This window comes from Dipteris shenzhenensis, chromosome 13, assembly GCF_047967505.1.
Source record: "Dipteris shenzhenensis isolate YYH24624 ecotype China chromosome 13, Dip_SZ_1.0, whole genome shotgun sequence".
Classification (NCBI taxonomy): domain Eukaryota; kingdom Viridiplantae; phylum Streptophyta; class Polypodiopsida; order Gleicheniales; family Dipteridaceae; genus Dipteris; species Dipteris shenzhenensis.
In genome coordinates this window covers 12,429,287-12,450,478 of record NC_141608.1, presented here as the reverse complement: position 1 = coordinate 12,450,478, position 21,192 = coordinate 12,429,287, and the positions used below count along the sequence as shown (strand labels likewise).

The 21,192-nt window shown below is 42.6% G+C and overlaps 1 protein-coding gene across 2 annotated transcripts in view; it reads left to right on the top strand.

Annotated features, from left to right (window-relative positions):
• The first annotated feature begins 9,741 nt into the window (after positions 1 to 9,741).
• LOC147895031 (Nucleotide-diphospho-sugar transferase family protein) overlaps positions 9,742 to 21,192 on the top strand; it is a 58,969-nt gene continuing 47,518 nt past the window's right edge. The window contains exons 1-6 of one of the 2 annotated variants that reach the window (XM_087383623.1): positions 9,742 to 9,886; positions 10,173 to 10,694; positions 10,838 to 11,157; positions 15,410 to 15,662; positions 15,834 to 16,799; positions 16,917 to 17,160. In XM_087383623.1, the coding sequence (XP_087239749.1) occupies positions 10,674 to 10,694; positions 10,838 to 11,157; positions 15,410 to 15,662; positions 15,834 to 16,799; positions 16,917 to 17,160 (1,804 nt within the window). In that variant the 5' untranslated portion in view covers positions 9,742 to 9,886; positions 10,173 to 10,673. Of the gene's footprint in view, positions 9,916 to 10,172; positions 10,695 to 10,837; positions 11,158 to 15,409; positions 15,663 to 15,833; positions 16,800 to 16,916; positions 17,161 to 21,192 lie in introns of both variants that reach the window. The other variant, XM_087383624.1, reaches the window with a different exon arrangement.

Here is a 21,192-nt window from a genome sequence, read left to right as displayed (position 1 = left end):
TAGGTTTTGTGTGTGTGTGTGTGTGTGTGTCTGTGTGTGAGCGAGAGCTGTTGAGAGTTCACGCTCAACATCATGTGATCATGTGTGCATAGCACCATCATGTGATCAAATGTGAATAGCACTAACCCAATAGAGTGCTATAAAGGAAAGGGTTAAATGCCCTAACCTTAACCCTAAATGGGTTTGTATATATTCTACATTTTCAACTAAATCTAGTGTACAGTTAGTCACATTAGTGGTGTGCTCTCTAGCTGTGCCCTCTCTCCTCATCTCCACTCTTCTCCTCTCCCCTCTTCATATTTTGTCATGGTATTAGAGCTCCTTTGCCTTTCGCTAAGGCATTGCGATCCATATGTGAGAGTATGAGAGAGTGTGATAGTTTGAGAGATTGAGAGATCGAGTTTTCTCTTCCATGAGAGAAAATTTTCTTTCAGTGATAGAAAATTTCCGTCATTTGTTTCCGTTCTATCATTGAGAGATTGTGAAAGTTCTTTGAGAGAATTTCCGTTGAATTCTACTCATTCTGTCAGTGAAAGCTTTCTAATTGAGAGAGAGAGATTTCAGTTCATTTTGGAGGATTTCCATCCATGCATTTTTCATTCTTTGTGAGAGAACTTCATCTATGCATTCATTTCCTCTTGAGAGGATTTCTATTGTGTGAGAGAGATTTATTGAGTGTTCAGATCTATTCTCTGTGAAAAAAAAAATTTCATTTGTGAGAGATTTGTTTGCGAGAGAAAGCCAAGAGAGAGAGAGGGAGAGCTTTCTTGTATCATCGACCTCCAACTGTAGCTCCTAAGTATCTACAGCCACGCTCCATAGGCAACCAAGCAGACTTCTGCCTCTCCAAGGCTCCAAGAATCTCCATTGACCTTGCTACTCCAACATATGCCAGCACCACAGGACACCACCAGCAACAATACCTAATTCCTGCTAGGTCAAGTGACTACATCAAAACGCCTTGAATGAGGCAACTAAGTGCATGAGCCATGTCGGCAATCCCTCTACGCAATGCTCCATAGAGCTCCATCTTCAAACGGCTCCATTCTGCAAACGTAACCGGCTCGAGCTACTGGCTCCATCAGCAGTAGCTTCTCTACCCTCTCACCAGCCAGCTTCTACTGCTTCACCTGCTCCATGCACACAGGCCGATCTAGAGCCCACAACTACAAATGATGACTTCTACACGGACCAGCTGCATTGAGGTCCATCCACGAACTCTGCTGCTCCAACTCCACAACAATGCCCAGTGATCGGCCTCCTTCCATCAACTACTGGCAACATCTATTTGAGGCCACCACTCCAACGCCATACGTTGGCTCTGTAATGACCACTTAGGTAGCTGCCTATACCTTAGCTCTTGGCAGCTCATATGTGCCATAGCCTCCTACTCAACAACGACAGCCAAGCTCGATGCTCGGCTCTCCATGCATCAACAAGCAGCGCCATCTCGTGCGAGCCAACGTGCTTCTCAGCCTTCTGATGGAATCCACATCTTTGATGAAATCTCCAGTAGATTTTGGTGGCCGAGAAATTGACACATGGTAAGGTAAGCCCATCCTTGGGGCTGGGCCACAAAGCTGACACGTGGCAGACCCTATCTGCCACATCACCTAGGGTAAACTAACCCTAGCTAGACCCAACTGTACCTCAACCACGTCATCGTTACCAGCCACGTGGCAACCTTATCGGACCATGTCAACATGCAGTCACCGATTGCCACATCACTCAAGCCACGTTAGCACCCCGAGTCAACTGCCACATCAGTTGCCTAGGTGGAGCTTATCCACTTGCCACATCATCACTGCCACGTAGGCACGTCCAATCACAAGTGCCACATCAGCGTTCTACCTTGGCAATCAAAGTCAAAGTCAAAGGACATGTCAACATATGCCACATCATCATTGACCAGTTTGACTAGTCAACACTACCACATCATCATCCCAGTCAGTTCAACAAGGAGGAAATCATTCCAATCGAGGACGATTCCAAGAACGAGGGAATGCATCCACCAATGTGTCAAACATACAGTGTAACTGCTATCACAAGTTTGGACACTATGAAAGAGATTGTTGCCACAAGAAGCAGTACGACCAAGGTGGTCAATCCTGCAGTAATCGAGGGAATTCTCGTAGTAGAGGATATCATCGTGGTGGACATTCTAGTTACAGTCATTTTGCAAATCAACATGTAAATATGTTTCTTGCAAGCAAGGAAATGTAGCAAACTGATACAGTGTATCTAGACACTGACTACAATCCAAAAGAAGATTCTAGCTATCAAGTCGACCAAGCAGAATGGGATCCTTGGTATATCGACAGTGGTGCATCATCTCACATGACAAATCATCAGGAATGGTTCACAGAGATGAAACCATTAGAAGGTCAGAAAAATGTCATCTACACAGCAGATAATACACCAAATCCAGTTCAAGGGATAGGTGTTATCCCTATGAACAATTTCACTGGTATGAAAGGATTGGTGAAAGATGTACTCTATGTTCTAAAGCTCAGCAAGAACTTCTTGGTCAGTAGGTCAAATGATGGAACACAATTATCGAGTCATCTTTGATAGAGATGAATGCACTATCAGAGATAAATCTAAAAGATGTCAGCTAGTAGCAAAAGGTGTCAAGGAAGGACGCTTGTACAGAATGCTAGATATAGTACCAGATAAGCATGCCATGTCAACTCAACCGCAATAGATGCCACTATCTGCAAAATGGCACAAGATATATGGTCATGTCAATTTCAAGTACTTGTTAGATCTTAGGAATTAGAATCTGGCAATCGGGATTCCAAAGGTATAATTTCTTGGAAAAGTTGGTGAAGCATGCTGCTTCGGCAAACAAAAGCGAACCAATTTCGGCAGAAGTACCTCTCGTGCATGAGGTATTCTTGATTTGATGCATACATATCTATGGGGTTATGCCCAAACCCGCAACATCAATGGTTCACTTTACTACTTGACTTTCATCAACGACTACAGCAGATATTGTTGGGTCTACTTTCTAAAAGAGAAATCTGAAGTGTTTTCCAGATTTCAAGAATTCAAAGACATGGTAGAAAACTAGACAGGCAGAAAGATCAAGGTCATGAGATCAGATCGAGGAGGTGAATACATGTCTTCAGCATTCATGAACTTTTTCAGAAGTCACGGCATTTGAAGACAATTCACATGTGCAGATACTCCTCACTAGAATGCAAGAGCTGAAAGGAAGAATGGGACTTTAGCAGACAATGCTAGAGCAATGCTTAGTGAGAAGCATTTTCTGAATCAGTATTGGGCAGAAGCAATAGCCACTACAAACTACTTGCTGAATCGGCTTCCTACCGAACCGATATAGGGTATGACTACTTATGAAGCATTCACTGGACATAAGCCACACATTGGGCATCTCCGCATATTTGGTTGCATAGCATATGCCCACATACATGATGATCATCGCAGGAAATTGGATGCAAAGTCATGCAAATGCATCATGGTTGGCTACAGTGAAGAAATCAAAGCATACAAGTTATATGATCCCATCAATCGAAAGGTAATGATCTCTAGAGATGTAATCTTTGATGAGGAATCAGAATGGAAAACCTCAAACACACAGGAGACAGAAGCATCGATTTCACCATCTACAGAATAGATTGATGAAGAAGAGCAAGAATTGCCAGAAACACCCCAAGCAGAGCCATAGCAGCTCAGACGGTCTACTAGGGAAAGTAGACCTCCAGCCAGATTGACATATGCTCAGAAAGGCAAAGTAATTCAGGTGGAAATCATCAACTATGCTCTTATGACTACCATAATGGCTACAGAAGAGCCAGTGTACTTCGAAGATGCAGTAGACAAGCCACAATGGCAAACTGCTATGAATGAAGAAATGGATGCTTTGTATAAGAATAATACTTGGGAATTATACAACCTTCCACCAGGAAAGAAGGCCATAGCAAACAAATGGGAACACAAAGTGAAGTACAATCCAGATGGAAGTATTCAAAGATACAAAGCCAGACTAGTTGTTGCAAAAGAATTTGCACAACAATATGGTCAGGATTATGATGAGACTTATGCTCCAGTAGTAGCAAAGATGGATCCCATACGATTCTTGATATCACTAGCAATACTCAGCAGATGGAATGTGTATCAGCTTGATGTCGTTACCTAGACGAGGAAGTTTATATGCAACAACCAACAGGTTATGTTGAACCTGGAAAGGAGAATAAGGTTTGCCATCTCAAGAAAAGTCTCTATAGCTTAAAGCAAGCACCCAGAAGTTGGTACATCAGAATCGACAAGTATTTTGCTAATCTAGGATACATGAAGTCCAATGCAGATCATACTCTCTACTACAAAGTTCAAGGGGAAGACATTACTATTGCACTTTTGTACGAAGATGATCTGATTGTGATAGGAAGCAAGGATAGCTTCATCTCAGAAAACTAAAACAAGACTTATCTACAGAGTCCGACATGAAAGATCTTGGACTTATGCACTATTGTCTTGGAATTGAGTTATGGAGAGATTTAGATAGCACATTCATGAGTCAGCTCAAGTATGTTGACAGTCTCCTAAAAAAGTTTCATATGGCAGATTACAAGATTACAACCACTCCCATGGAACAAAGTTTGAAACTTATTAAAGATTTACAAAAGCCTACAGTCAATGATAGATACTACAAGCAACTCATCGGATCTCTTATATATCTGACTATCACTCAGCTAGATATTTGTTATGCAGTAAGCTCACTAGCACAGTTTATGGCAAATCCAAAACAGTCTCATTGGAATGCAACCAAAAGAGTCTTGAGATACATCAGAGGTACAAGAGAGTTTGGGATAGAATACAGAGGAAGTCATCCAAGGTTGCATGGATACTGTGATAGTGACTATGCCAAAGATCATGAGACTAGGAGATTGGCATAGGGATATGCATTTTTCCTTGGTCAAGGTGCTATATCATGGTTGTCAAACAAACAACCAACTGTTTCTTCGTTTTCGACTGAAACAGAATATAGACCACTCACTACAGGTGCATGTGAGGCTATATGGCTCAAAAGACTATTGTCAGAAACAGATTACTTTGATGAGTCAAAGCCAACAACAATATTCTGTGATAACCAATCTGTTCAAGTATTGGCCAAGAATCCAGTATATCACTCTAGGACAAAGCAAATTGATGTCAGAGAGCACTTCATCAGAGAAAGAGTGTTACTTGGTGACATCACACTACAGCATTGTGATAGCAAAGAGAATGTTGTAGACATCTTTACCAAACCACTTGGTAAAGAGCTTTTTGAGAAACACCGACTAGCTTTGACACAGAGGAAGGACATTCCCATTAAAGGGATGTGATGGAATATAATGTTCAGTCCTTCTTTGATTCCCCAGAATCATCATCTTGAGGGAATGCCTACTTCATGATGTTGATCTTAAGAGAAGGTGTTGAGAGTTCATGCTCAACATCATGTGATCATGTGTGCATAGCACCATCATGTGATCATATGTGCATAGCACTAACCCAATAGAGTGCTATAAAGGAAAGGGTTAGGTTCCCTAACCCTAACCCTAAATGGGTTTGTATATATTCTACATTTTCAACTAAATCTAGTATATAGTTAGTCATTTGTGGTGTGCTCTCTAGCTGTGCCCTCTCTCCTCATCTCCACTCTTCTCCTCTCCCCTCTTCATATTTTGTCGAGAGAGAGAGAGAAAGAGTTTATATGATATTTATTTACGGTAGGTAGCCTATGGGGAAGTTTGGGTTTCTTGAGCTCTCCTTGAGCCACGTGTTTGATTGTAGGCCTTCGATCTTGGATTGATCTCATGAGCTACAAAGAGACTTCCAATTAGAGTTTGCTTTTCCTAAATTTTTGCTTTTTCTTGATCTTCATGTTCAAAGTTGGGGTAGCTTTTAGCTTTTGGTGTAGTCTTAAGAGAGAAGCATATCCTGGTTTTCTTTACCCACAAGCCTCAAGCACTAGGTTGCATCACGTTTTTATCAAATCGGCCTCGACAGAGCGATATTCTTCAGATCAGTATGATGAACTCCTTCCTTTCTTTTACTTGTCTGTTGACCCTACTTTGCAAAACTAGATTTGCCAGGGACTCAAGCAAAAACATAGTGAGACAAAGGTTCTGATTGTGAATTGTGCTTGCAAGAACGGGTAGCAAAAGATGGATGGTTAAATGCCAGAGCGAAGCAAGCAGAAATATTGATGGAAGCAATGGTGATGGCAAATGCACCAGAGGTGAAAAGTAGTGCTTTCGAAACTGCCATATAGGCGTTGTAATGGGAATATAGACATGATGATAAGGAGCGGCCAAACTTACCTCCAAAACAAGTAATCTGTGTGAAACTCTGTGGCTTCCATAGCACTGGTAATATTGGGTGATATAAGTATTGTATGCACGTGAGGGATGTAATGATTGCAAGCAAGATACCATTGGCGATTCAACTCCCCTTTGTCCACTACCTCACAGAGATGTTTCTACGAAATATTGTGAAAATTCCACCTATTTCTTAGTCCTCCCAAGTTGCCGCCCTTGCTGCCCTCGGCATTTCAGCCATCGTTGGTTCATGCAATACTACTCTAATTATAGATGAGGTTGCATTGCGAGGCACATAAGCTCAACTCCCTCCATTTCCCTGCCACTCCCCCACCTTTGTTTGCCGAATCAGGCTAGCAACTCATCTTTTGATCTTGAAATTTGAGGAGATGGCAAGACGTGCTTCCGACTGATGAGCTCCTAAGCTCAAATCAAAGCTAAAGCTTGATTTTGCAGTAGCACAATGGTGAGGGCGCACACAAGTCAGAGGATGCCTATTCAACTTCTGACCTCTCCTTCCGTTTCTTCAATTCGTAGTCCCTACCTCTTTGATTCACACCAAAGTAGCGCAATCTTCTTTTGATTTTTCTCTTTAGCGAAAAAAGGGTCTTCTTTACGACGATATTCTATTGAATGTATTAGTGCAAAGCATCACATTAGACAAAACTCTAACAATCCGAGTGACTCCCTTGACAGAACGCCCTTTGGATGTTGTGCCCAAGGGCCTCATAATAAAAACGTGCTAATGCATCGCTACAACTAGCAGTAGCTCAAAAATTAAATTTGGACACTTTTGTTGTTAATTAGATGGTCTTTCATTCATTAGATTGTGTGAAGTGGAAGCGGGGTCGTTGACATGCCAAATTGCAACAAGGGCAAATACTCGACAAAATTGAGACACAAAAATTGGAGGTCATCAAAGATACATGTTTTTGGATGCGTGGCACAATCTTTAAGACACTAAGTTGCGCTTTGACATCTATCTTTAAAGTCTTTTTAAGAGTTGAGAAAAAGGAGTCCCAAAGCTAGTCAAGCCCGTTCAAACTGGGAAGACTTTGAAGAAGAAGCAAGAGACAGACAATTGGCGATTTAGTATTGATAGATAGAAGAACTTCCTACATTATGATTTTCAACGCACTATGTGCCACAACTGTCTAATACTTGTCACAGCCTGCAGGTTTTCACACAATTGTTGGAAATGATTGAATTCCAAATCAAGATTGTTGATCACGCTATAGCATGCATCCTGTTAACATAATTCATTCGTAGACTATGCACCACGTCCATGTTGTGAAAGGCTGAACGAACACTCCTGAAATTCGTGCTCTATTGCCATCAATGGCACAAGTATCACCATTCCAAAGTCAAGGTATGGTTGTGTGAAATTTGCAATCTCTAGCCACTCTGCTCAGATTGTGAAATTATAGATTTGGAAAGTCCTGTTGGTCACTTCTCTACCAGAAATTCCTTCAATTCTATGCTTTCTATTCACAGTTACGAGTTTGGAAAATGAAGTTGTGAAAAACTCTTAGTTCCATGTTGGTAGAACACAATGGTGGCCTTGGCCAAAAACAGGGGAGAAATTCCAAATCATTCAAATGCCATGAAACCTAAATGTAGTCTAGGCTTTCCAGACCAACAAGACAATGATTTAAGTAGATTCTAGGCACAAAGCATCATAGATGTCATAGTAGTCAGTTTAAAGCGCACTGATTCTCTATTATTGATTGGTAGGTCAATAGGTTACTCAAGAAGTAGTTTGGATGTTGGAATCTAAGTGTAATTTTTTAATTCTACTTTCAGTACGAGAGCATTGCCAATCCCTATCCTCCAAGTTTTTGCTTTGAATCCAATGATCCACCTACTAATTTATATCTACCAAATTTGAATTTTAGCACCCTCATGTCGCATGTGCTTTGCTCGTTTTCTATTTGTGGGCGTAGGTTATCATGGGAGTCGTTAGAAAGATGTGGGCTTTACGTCCAATATGCATAAATATGATTACGACTATTCACATCCAGGTAATATGCCAGTAACTTATCCATGCGCGAGACTTATCTCAGCGTTAATATTCTCGATGTTTATATTCTCAGCAACCAGGGAAGGGCCCGTTCCCTCAGATTAGCCCGTTCCCTCAGATTATAACTCTTTGGAGAAGAAAGCCCGTCGCCTCCCCGCCCACACTATGTGTGGTTATAATAATTATATATTATATATTATCATATAAATATTTTTAATTGCTCATCCATTCAAAATTGCTTGTTTTCAATCTGAAATCTTACAACATTCCTCTCTTTTGATGCATGTTATCGATGCGAGGGAGCAAGGAAACTCAAGTTGGATGCAAGATCGAAGGATATCGACACCTTTATTCATATGGTTGTAGCCCATGTGATAATATTGTATAGACTGCAAGGAAAATCAGTTATTGTATATCCTTATTCATGTATTTGTTGGACTTCAGCTTCCAAAATATAAACATCACAAAATCAATAATAAATCATCACCCCTGACAATTTGTGGGGAGGATTGGGTCCTAACGAACCTTGTGCCGCGTCTCATGTCCACCATTTGGCTCATATACTTTTTAAATTTAAAAATTTGATAAAATGCTAGGATTCCCCTTTGATTTCGAGTTAATAGTTAGTTACGTGCTCGACGACGGAAAAGCTGCTTGCCGCAAATCTAGTGATATATTAAAATTTAGTGTTTTAAGTGTGTGCGCACGTGTATTTATATGTATGTATATGTTTTTTGTAAACTTTCTTAAAATTCTTCAAAGTTTGAGAGTTATAAATAAAACCTTAAATTTTCTTAAATGATATGAACTTTGAGACCCAACGAAGCGGGTCTCAAGCCGGTGGTAGACTGGTCAAGTTACTCGTAAACAAGGTGGGGATCCCACTATGGCCCTGCCTTTTGGAGTGTCATTATAATCCAAGTGTAAGTAGCTCTATAAATATTTCGAATAACTTGTGAAAGGAAACGATAGATATAAATTGAAGGAAAGGAAAAGAGAAAAAGCAAGAGAAGGTGAAGGATCATAGAGAAAGGTAGATGAGTGAAAGAGAGGAGAGAAAAGAGGTGAAAAGGTATATGTGTGTGTGTGTATGGTCATTAAATAAAAGTAGGGACGTGCTTATTTTGGCAAGAGTAATATAAATGTAGAGAGAAAGAGAGCCTCCATCTTTAGATTGAAATACCTAACAAAAGACAAAAGCGCATTTAGGACCTCCACAAGCAAACAAAAACCTTAAACCCTAAATACATTAGAAGCCCTTAAACTTCTACTAACCCACGTTTAAGCCTCATACTAACCATAATTTGCAAGGTCAAATTGACCAAATGAACTATGGCCCTCCTTTGGAAGGCCAAAAACATGAACGCACGTGCGGAGTGAGTGTGCGAGAGAGTGTGTGTGTGTGTAAGAGACGAGAGCTCAGAGAACGTGCAGAGCGATGTCGAAACAGAGGGGCAAGAACTGATGCGTGATGAAGACGAAGACAATGGTGAGCGACGAGAGAACGTGCAAGCGCTGATGCATGATGAAGACCAAGACAATGGTGAGCGCCGACTCTCAGCGCTTCAGCAGGTTTGATGAATCGTAATTTTGCCTAACACATGGACTAATCGCTCTTCGTTACCAAAAAGAAAAAGGAGCACAGACTCAGAGAAAGGCAGTACATTCACGACCGTAGTGTTGAAGTCTGTCAAAAATCGAGTGTGTGCAGGAAAGAAAGAGCAGAGAGAGAGAGAGACAGAGCGAAGAGATTGGGGAAGGAAGAGAGACAGAGAGAGAGGAAAATGGAGATGATCAGGTAATGAAATTGATCGTCGTGTTGAAAACAGAGTAGGGAAGTGGAGGACAGAGTTGTTTCACTGGTTTATCGCAGAGAGAAGGCATACATCTTTCAGGCGAGCGACTAGCAGTTGCCATTGCCAAGAAGCCGAGATGGACTTGGCGAGCTAGCATTGCCATAGCCAATCTCCGAAAGATCAGAAGACGTGCCACACTTTCCAGTGGTGAGATTGCTGCCTGGCTTGCTGCATTGCACAGGAAACGTACGCCTTGATCCGTGCCCCCTGCTTCTCCACAAGCAACAAGAACAGTGGCCAAAGGACACGACGTGATCTTCTCAGCTGCTCAACAAACTCTCGGCCTCCCTCGCCTGCTGAGTCAAGCTCGCCATGAGAGTCCTTTTATGCTCATTTGCTAACGAAGCCCTTGCCAGAAGCGCTCTCTCCAGCAGAAATTCTTCAGTTTTGCTATGACATTCCTTTGGCGCGAAGAAACAAATACGGGTTGCGCAACAGACCTTTGTTAGCTTCGATTCATGCAGCTTCTGAGCGATGAACAACATCAAACAGCAGGCCGGATGTCTCAACCTTGTCTCAAACCAATGCATCTTTGTTTTGAGGCTGATAAGATACACGCACATGCAATGCAGCTTTGTTTTCATAGATTGAAGCTCGACTTGCTGTGCGTTGAATTGAGATTTGCTTTCTGTGCACAGGCGTTGCAGGTTGCGCTCTATGCGACCTGGCTTGCGGGGCTCCTCTTCATCATAGTTTCCCTTTATGCAACACAATTATTACCTGGTATGGTGGAACAACAGAAGCGCCACGAGGATGCGACGGCGTTTGAAGTTACGGTCTACACAGTGCCTGCACCATTTGAGGGCATCGTGGAAGAGGTTCAATCTCAGGCTGTTTATTCATGGCTTCGTTTGTCTCGGAACCTGAAAGTGGTTCTACTAGGCAGCCATGAGTCACTGAAGTCCTTTGCGGAAAAGCTACGTCCAAGAGTTTCTGTCGAATCCAACATTGATTTCACGTACGAAATTCTGAATATCTCGCTCTCTTTAACCACATTACTACTTTCCTCTGCTTCCGACCAATTGTTCGGATACATTTTTTGTACTACGTTGTAAGTTACAATGACTGAGAAGTACAAGGGAGGCTTCTTTTACCACTACACTAAATATATGATAGGTAGAGCAGTAGATTTTAGCGCACCCTACCTTTTTTTACCTGTGATGTAGCAAATGTTCTTCATGAGTCTTCTAAGTGTCCAGAGACTAACGTTGGAACATGATTTTGGAACTATCTAAATCTCTCCCCAGTATTGTTACACCTCGCTCTTATTGCACATTATTGACAAATGACCTTGTTCCACGTTCGTGTTTCTGTACTGATATCTGGCTGCTTGGAGTGATATATGGGGGTGAGCGTGTTTGTTAGCGCTGCCTGAAAGGCAACGCTCTACTAACACTTCTCAAAAAAGTGTCCTCCCGATCACTTTTCAACACACCCCATCCTGCCAATCAATTTTGGACACTCATCCCCTCCTTTAACTGTTTCTATTCTTGGGCTCTCTCTCTCTCTCTCTCACACACACACACACACACAAACACTTTTTTTTGGGGTGAAATCTTTGATTGATTATATTATATGAGTAGCAACCTCAAAACAAGGTGCTACAATTCCGTCAACTCTCTCTCTCTCTCTCACACACACACACACAAAGTAAAAAAGCCCTCCTCCCTCTCTCTCTGTCTCTGTCTCTCTCTCTCTCTCTCTCTCCCCTTCCTCCATCAACTATTGATCTACTCCATAAAAGTTAAAAAGGCAGCGCCGTTGAGCACATCATGTGCTCCCTTGTTTTGGCACCAGCTTGCTTAATGGCCCCTCTCGTTAGCCGCTGCAAGTTTCAGCTCTGTTTTTGTGCCATTCTATCAGTGGTCTGCAAGTTTCACCTTTTGTATCCCTCCTCTACATCGTTGATAGTTGTGCCTTCAAAACCTGGAAATTGAGAGGCACCCTGTTGGGCTTGCATATGATAGTGGTATTGTTTGCAACGAACTGGCTGTGAAACCTTGCTTGAAGAGGTGGTGATGGCCATTCAAATGAGTGGGGTTCAATAATTTTAGAATGATTTCATGACCACAGACTACAAAGACTATCTGCTTCCATTTTACTTGCATAGCAGAGTTTTTGCATGTCTCTTAGCATGCCTTTTACTTCTGTGGACGTGCTATGAACTGAGCCTGTTAGTTTGTGTACTAAGATATGGAGAGATATCCAGACAGTTGTGCACGTGGCCTGCACCTCCCTGCCTCTCCTCGCCAGAATTGAACCTGCACCTACTGTTGAAAATGGGGAGAGGGTGAGAGACACTCAATCACAGGTTAGAGACAAGAGCTGAGGCACGAACTGATGTTGATAGATTGTATTATCACAGCAAGTACATAGCCTCATTTATAGGCTGGGCAAGCCTTATCTTCCCACACAGACACCTCATAGATGAGGTCACACACAAGAGAATCTAGATCCTATAATCTAGGGGAGGAATCACACCTACCACATGAGGTGGCACAAGTGGCCTCAAGACTCTTCACACTCACACAACTGTAGGACACTCCTAGGACTCTAGGACCACACACACACACTAGGACTCCGATTCCAACAAACCCCCCTTCGGAGCTAGGATGAGAAACTATGACATCATCCAGACTATGCATCCCAGGCAATCTCAGAGGCTAACAGCTGAGCATAATTCAGAGATTGAACCAAGCACTCTCCTGGCTTAGGTGTCAACGTGATCAGAGACTCAAATCTGGTCATGGATGCATGACCAACTCATAGGTCTAGGGAGTACAGCAACATCCTGGAACTCGGCCAGACCTGATAAAGGAAAGACATAACAACCCCCTTGTCTCCTAACTGGGTACATGGAAATAAGTGGAGCCTTTTATAGGACAAGGCACAAAAAATGACAAATTATTACATCATTTTAGGGGGACTACCCAAGGCAGAGTACATTACACACATATGACTCTAGAAAGCCCACTCTTCATCTATCACCTCATGGAGGGATAGACCAGAAACAGCAACAGTGCAGGCTTGTTCCTCAGGTCCAAAAGGTGTAGCTTCATCGTCTTCGTCCTCACTCTGCTCCGCAACCAGATTGGCATGTTCTTTGGCTTGTACCTTTGCCATCTTCTTGAAGCAACGATCCTCTGGATGGCCAAGCTTCTGACAGTAATTACATTTAAGAGGTTTTCCTTTTTCTTGGGCTTATTCTTGAGAAAGAATGCTTTGTTAGATTCAAAGGAAGATTCTGCTTTCTCTGTAAGCCTACAGTCCTCATCAATGAGATGAGCTACCATATCCTTAAAGCTCATATTGCGGCTGACTCTTAGGACAGCAAGGATCTCATTGTACTTGGAAATGTCTTCAATACTTGAGAGAAGTACATCAACTTGATCATCATCTTCAACAATGGCTCGGATGGCAGATAATTGTTGGAGAATTGACCCAAGATTGCTTAAGTGTTCATTGAGGGTTTCAGTTTCCTTCATCTTGAGCTTGAAGAGTTTTTGTTTGAGAAAGACTTTGGAATTATTGATCTTATTTCCAAACAAATTCTCTAATTTTTCCCAAACGTCATTTGCAGTCTTATCAAAATCCACATGGTGGATAAGGTTGTCAGCTAAAACTAGGCCAATGATAGCCATTGCTTTATCATTTTGGTTCTCCCACCAGCTGATTCTAGCATCATCACTTTGGGGTTTTGGCTCCTTGCCATTGGTGATATTCCATATGCCTTCTCGCATAAGAAGAAGCCGGAGTTTCATCTGCCAAGTTGGGAAATTGGTCCCTGAGAATTTCTCGATGAACGAGGAGTTTTTTATGCTATCCATTGGTGGGAAGGTCTTAGCTGTTATTACAGCCAGTGTCTAAATCCCTTACAATGTTTACTCAAATTTTGCAAAAAAAGCCCCAAATTTTACATGCCTGAGGCTTCAATTCGGTTGTAGCAAGATCTAGACCGCAAGAGTGAATCCACAAACTGAAAGAGCAAATCTGCAATTTCTGCCTTCGTGCTGTTGCCTGAGAGAGATTTCAGATCGTGGACATAGATCGTTGGAGAATTGGTGGCGAGTCACATCACGATCATCCTGGCGAGTTTGCATAGTGAGGGGGCATCCGCTCGTAAAACAGCAAGACAGCCCGCCATTCCCTGCCGACCTGAACTAAAGAGCAAAGGCTTTCAGGCGATTCCAACTGTTGATAGTAGAGATTAGCGCAGGTAAGTTCTGACGAATGGGTAGCGGCAAACAGGGCAGCACAGATGATCAGTGCAGGACCATATCAACACACAGCGCAGGTAGAGTTTCGGGCAGAACTGGAATGGCCTGCTGGTCAGCAATGTGGAGATGGCGACGTGCGAGTCGATGGCCACGGCCAGCTTCATGCTCACCGCGTGACTTTTTGTCGCTTATCCAAGACACGTCTCCGGATCTATGCACCTTCCTCTTACAGCTTGACGAGCGGTGGACAAGGCTTTACGCAATAGGCCATGCATCCATTGTTGCCGGCACCTACAGAGGCGAACTACTTTAGACATCGACTGCTAGAGAGGTAGTCGACAACAATGGTGACATCAGGATTAGAAGCTCATGCAGGGCATGGCAGGAAAAATCGCGATGAGGCAAGGCTCAGTCAGGGAAGACCTGCTCTGATACCAACTATTGAAAATGGGGAGAGGGTGAGAGACACTCAATCACAGGTTAGGGACAAGAGCTGAGGCATGAACTGATGTTGATAGATTGTATTATCACAGCAAGTACATAGCCTCATTTATAGGCTGGGCAAGCCTTATCTTCCCACACAGACACCTCATAGATGAGGTCACACACAAGAGAATCTAGATCCTATAATCTAGGGGAGGAATCACACCCACCACATGAGGTGGCACAAGTGGCCTCAAGACTCTTCACACTCACACAACTGTAGGACACTCCTAGGACTCTAGGACCACACACACACACACGGACTCCGATTCCAACACCTACAGATGACTAAAAAATTTGGATTTATATCCAGACTAATTTTGCACGTGACCTGCCCCCCCTTCTGAACGTGACCAGAATTGAACCTGCACCTATGGATAACTAAAAAATATGACTGCCATAGCATGTAGACATATCACATTACTTATTCGAAGCTTTCACTGTTTAGATGCATGTCTATTTGATTTGGACAAGTTCATTTTACAGAAGATCTGGCTACATGATTTGCAGGTTCTCAGGTGCACCCCTTTTTCACAGCATAATGGCCAGAGCATGTGCTTCCAGCTCAAATATTGCAGTGCTCATAGACCCTCAGTTTGTACTGCTGCAAGATTTTATTGACACCCTCCGATATGCTCACAGTCTTCAACATGATTGGCTTCTTGTTGCCATTGCTAAGAGGGTTCTTAAATTTCCTTTCCAGCTCGAGTTCTCAAAAGGCCTGTGGGTGGAGCGAAGTGGCCAACCTATAGGGTATGAGCAGGTGCAGTTAAAACGAACTGTGTTATGCCAAGGTTTTGAATGCTTCTGTGCATCAATCAAGTTAAGGATGGGCTTGATAGTAGAAGATGTATCCAGCCAGTTGAGATGGTTTAAAAGGAGAGGAATCTGTTTTCAATGTTATGACTTGCTATAACGTGTTCTGGGTGAACAGGTAAAGGGGTATGTCAAAGGTCATGGCATTTGGAGCAATTGCACTGGCAGATACCTTTGGGCTTGGAACACAGAAAGTGTGCCACTGCATGCTGGTGTTATGCCATCATTTGTATATGGATATGGTCTTCACAATGAGTGGCTCTTAAATGAAGCATTGTCATCGGCGATTCGCTTTGTTTTTGATGCAAGTGATGCTATCTCTGCATTCTATCTGCATGATTATGAGAGTAGTTCCCTTTTTCACAGCAATGCTGCGAAGGACATGTCTTGGGAGGCAGATAATAATGCCCACTTGGCAGCTTTATATGGTTCTTTCTATTTTAGACCCTTGGATTTTTTAAACACACCAGCAAGGCTTGTCCAGTGTGGTGATTCGACCTTGAAAGTTTTTCGCTTTTCACACCCATTGTTTGATGTCCGGACGTCTATTGAGCTTGGGATGGCTTCCACGTTGAGTGGGAATGGTTCTATTCAAATGCAGGATGATTCAAACCGACAGCTGTGGAATGAGAGTTTCCAGACCAGTTTCAGAAGGTTTGGTCTTGCTCGGAGGCAGATTAGTGCAATAAGATACCCGTGCCTTTCAGCAGAAGTAAGCATTGAGAGAAAGGGTCATGCGAGTTTGAAAAAAAAGCTTCTGATAGGGAGGCTGAGGGTGAATTGCGATTGTAGCAACAAAACTGAAGACTTGAAATTAGATTGCCCTTCCTCCAAATTGAAGAGAGTGCCGAAGCTGATGCCATCTAGGTCATCAATGATGGTAACAGCTGAGTCCATGCCTATGTCATTGCAATCATTGCTTGCTAAAGTCTCCAGTGTCAACAAGGTTGTGGTGCTTTCTGTAGTTGGAAACAATTACAGAGATATGCTTATGAGTTGGGTATGCAGGCTAAGGAAACTTGAAATTACAAGCTACATTATTGGAGCAGTGGATACAGAACTTTATGAGTTTGCCCTTTTGCAGGTACTGGATGTATGGGTTTGATATTTTTTGATCTAGTTCTTTGTAACTCATTGCTGCTCTTGAGATTTTGTGCTTTTACGCCATTCTATCTTCCTGATTTTCTGCTGGATTATGCAGGGATTACCTGTATTCATGAGTGGTCCTACTATGAATCTGAGCTTCAATGATTGCCATTTTGGAACCGTGTGCTTTCAGAAGGTGACAAAGATGAAGTCACGCACCGTCCTGCAAATCTTGCAACTGGGGTATAGTGTACTCTTTAGTGACGTGGATGTCTACTGGTTCAAAAATCCAATAGAATACTTGATGTCCTTTGGCCGAGGAACTGTTGTAGCACAAAGTGATCAATGGAATTCTACAGGTAAGCTCAAAAGCCTAATGTTTGGCACCTTTCACTTTTAGCTTGTAACAAAATGTGAATCATATTCTATGCCGCTGTCTTCTTCCTTAAGCGGAAACCTTTCAAATGGATGCTCCAGAGAGAGTTTTGTGGTAGAACTGCCTCAATGGTTGCTAACCTCTTCTGACCAGAAGGAATCAGACCTCTGGCATCTTGTACTCGCATGCAGAGCTGTTGCAGTTTATTGATGACCCTTTTACCTTGTGAATCCATGATGATGTGATTCTGGTCATCAACATTTTAGGGTATAGTTGTGGAAGCTTGGGAGTCAGCTTCTCTTGGTAGTACTTTGACCTCTCATGGAAGAGCATCTATGACCCTCGTCGTCAGGGAAGGTAATGTCTTTGGCAGGCATGGGGGTATCTGCGGCTTCAGGAACAGGCTCTGAGAATCGCCTCTCCTGTCATCTTTCTGAAATCTATGTAAGAGGATTGCCTATGAAAGAGCCAAGACTGCATGGAGGCTATCAAAGGATAGCCTGGATCTATTTTGCTGGTCGGTGTGGTCCATCATTCTGGAGTGAAATTTTCCTAAATGGGAGATGGAAATGTGAGTTTATACTGACTGCTCATTTAAGGAATAACCTTGGCTCCTGGCATTGCCATGTCGGTTTGTACGTGGATGATTATTTTGAGGGTTTCTGTGCTTCTGTTCATGCTGTATTACGGGTTGATGAGCCATAGGACAACTTTGACTATTGGGTTGGCATGCCTGTTTGTATGTGGACGATTATTTTGAGGGTCTCTGCGCTTCTGTTCCATGCATCTTAGTGAGACTGGTTATCTTTTAACTCCCACATGTGAGGGAGCTTCCTTCGACTAGGTGGCACTTGATGACAAAGTTCTACTTTAAACCTCCGTTCCAAACAATTGATGTTGGCGAAAATTTCAAAGCAAGTGATCCAATCCTTCAGTTGGCCAAAGAAATTTAGTCAGGGCACAATCTAGGAGAAAAACATGGAGATCGGAAAAGAAGGCATGAAAGGGATTGGGTGTATCTCAGGCTGCACAAACGCAGGTATTCTTCATTGAAAGGAAATACTAACAGTAAGCTCGCTCACACACTTAAACTCCCTTAGAAGATTCTGCAAAGGGTTGGAACCTTAGCTTGTCTCAGAAAAGGAGTTTATTTTACAGCAAAAGTCAAGTGTTGTAGAGTTGGTGGTACTTATCCGACTCCCGCTTCGTTTGTGTGGATAAAACACTTGAAACGACCTCTTCTTCCTTCTCTTTTAAGCTTTTCTTCTTGTATTTTTGCTGTAAACTGGTGTGCTTTGTTTGGACTACTTATTTTGAGTGGATTGGAGCTCTACATACCGTTATAGGGGGTACTTGATGGGTGGATCACCCCCTTAAAATCTTGTTCCAATTCGACTTTCCGTTGGGGAGAACGGGGGGGGGAGTCTCTTTTCCTCACGGTTTAAGGGTTTTAAGGGTCTATCCGCATGCGGGGGGGGGGGAGTCACCCTGCTAGGACACCCCGTTCCTCGTCCAAAGACCAAAAAATTCAAAGAAGTGCCTTGCCTCAGGGCCTCCGAAATGCAAAGTTTGCAGCGATCAAGAATAACTTCCTCCAAAACTCGCACCCTTGTTTACACCCTCGCATGTTGTTGCGCGTGCTCTTCTGTTTTCACATGCGTCAACCAAGGCACTGCTGCGCGCATCGACCTTCACCCTTGCTTCCGTATGGCTCTCCCTCCGCATGTAGCGCTCTTCTCGTGGCTTCCGTGCAACCTTTCTTTCGCGGCTCTCTTCCACGCAGCCTTCCGTGCGCTCTCGCCCTCTGTCTCGTGCATCCTCTTGCTGTCCCGGTTGTGGATTGTTGTCGCTTTGATACCAAATGTGAAGAATCAGACTTTTCGAGAATGGAAATGTGTGCAATGCATGCAAAATTTGTATGCCGATTGGCCCTTTAATGGGGAAGAGCGCCCTCGTGAGAGTACTTGTTTCTATTTTCGACCTACATGCAAGGTGGGAGAGAGATGGGGGATGAATGCAAGGTGAATGAAGAATGCTACGTGAGATTCACAATGAAAGGGTGATACCCTTTCATTAATGTCCCTTGAGATCACTCAAGTTCCATCTTCCCATTTACACCTACCCTTAGCCTATGACCCATGCATTTACCATTCAATGCACCTTAATGCACCCTTCCCTTCCTATTGCCCCTAGGACCTAGACACGTGTGTGCACATTTTTATTAATAGAATAAGTATCACATGTCCAAGTTCGATGCCATCTGAAGTAGTGGCTCCAGCTTGACTAGTCTTATCTACTGAGATGATCTCCCACCATAACAAATCGGTCCATAAATGCATATACATGTTACACCATTGGCGTATAATATATAATAATGTTTTAATGTTAGTGATTTCTCTTGTCATGACAGGGCCAGCGTTCTATTCAGTGTTTTGGATCTTTGGTGCCTTAGTTTGGGCTGGAAATTCAGCAGCAGACAGGTCCAAATTCGATGCCGTCTGAAGCAATGGCTTCAGCTCGACTAGTCCTATCTACTCAGATGATCCACCGCCATAACAAATTGGTCGGTGTCCATCATAAATTCAAATACATGTTATACCATTGGCGTATAATATATAAAAATGTTTTCAATGTCTACTAATCATGTATTAGTGATTTCTCTTGTCATGACACTCCCTCCTGCTTGAATGGGCAGAAGTCCTCTTTTGGATCCTCTCTTGTCTCTTTCTCTTGCGCATGCTTCTCTTTTACTTCTACATTTTGCATCTCCTCTTCATAATCTTCTCCTTGTAGTACACGATCTCTTCTGAATCAGAACTTAAATCTCATCTTCAAGTTCTAGTTCCTCTTGATGCTGATTATTCAAAATGCAGAAGTACCACTGCAGTGCCTCTTCAATATCTTTTCATACTCAGAATTCTCTTCTGAATACCAAGCTGCTGAAATCTCTTTATAGTAACCTACTCAATAAGCTGAAACATATTCTCAACAAACTGGTAAGTATTCAAAAGATGTTCTCTCATCCAAATGTGTTATTGAACTAGATAGACCTTGGCTATAGATGATTTTGCGATGGAGAGCTACCTAGTCTATGGAAACTATAGACCTTTAATCTCTTTTTTCAAACTCTTCTATTTCAGCCCTAATCATCCTATCAGACGCTCTACACGGATTTTTCTCCATCTATACTCCACAATGAATATGCCTACTCTCTATTCAGTTCACATATCCATACACCAGTGTTGGCTGAATGGATAGCATTTATTCTTGGTTCTATGTTCACTGAGAGTCTTTGGAATCTTGGATGAGGAGGTAGAAGCCTCGCCCTCTTGCTTGGATGCTTTGCCTTTCCTTTTATAGAATTTGTTTTGGTAATTTTGGCTAATAGAGTAGGACATTTATGCCATGGATGCCTAACTTATGTTTCTTACATCCGAAATATTTACCCTCCTGAATTAGCTTTTTCTTCTCATCGTCAGTCATGGAAGGAAATGGTATTCATTCAGGACGTGATTGGCTGTTAACATTTTGTACAATAGCTTTCTCATTTCCTTTGTTGAAGGGTTTATGAGGATTCAATTTCCTCTCAGCGATCTCAGCCAATTTAGTGAGGTCTTTCAAGTTGGTTGGGTTGAACATCTCAACCTCATATCTCACTTTCGGGGTTAGGGCTGCTAAATACTTTTTCCTTCTATCATCTTCGCTCTTCTCAGGTAACTCTAAAGAGAGTTTCCAGAACCTAACTGTAAATTCAGCGTTATTCTCATTATCGAATTGCCTGAACCTTTCCCAACGGAAGGTCAATTCTTCTTCATGCCTCGGAGGCATGAAAGTGGCCTTAAGCTGCTCTACAAATTTAGACCATTGAAGAATAGGCTCTTTTCTCGTTTGTGATAAGGACCGCCACATTAAAGCATCCTTTTGTAGATGCAGTGTGGCAAGAGCAATGTTACACCATTGGCATATAATATATAATAATGTTTTCAATGTCTACTAATCATGAATTAGTGATTTC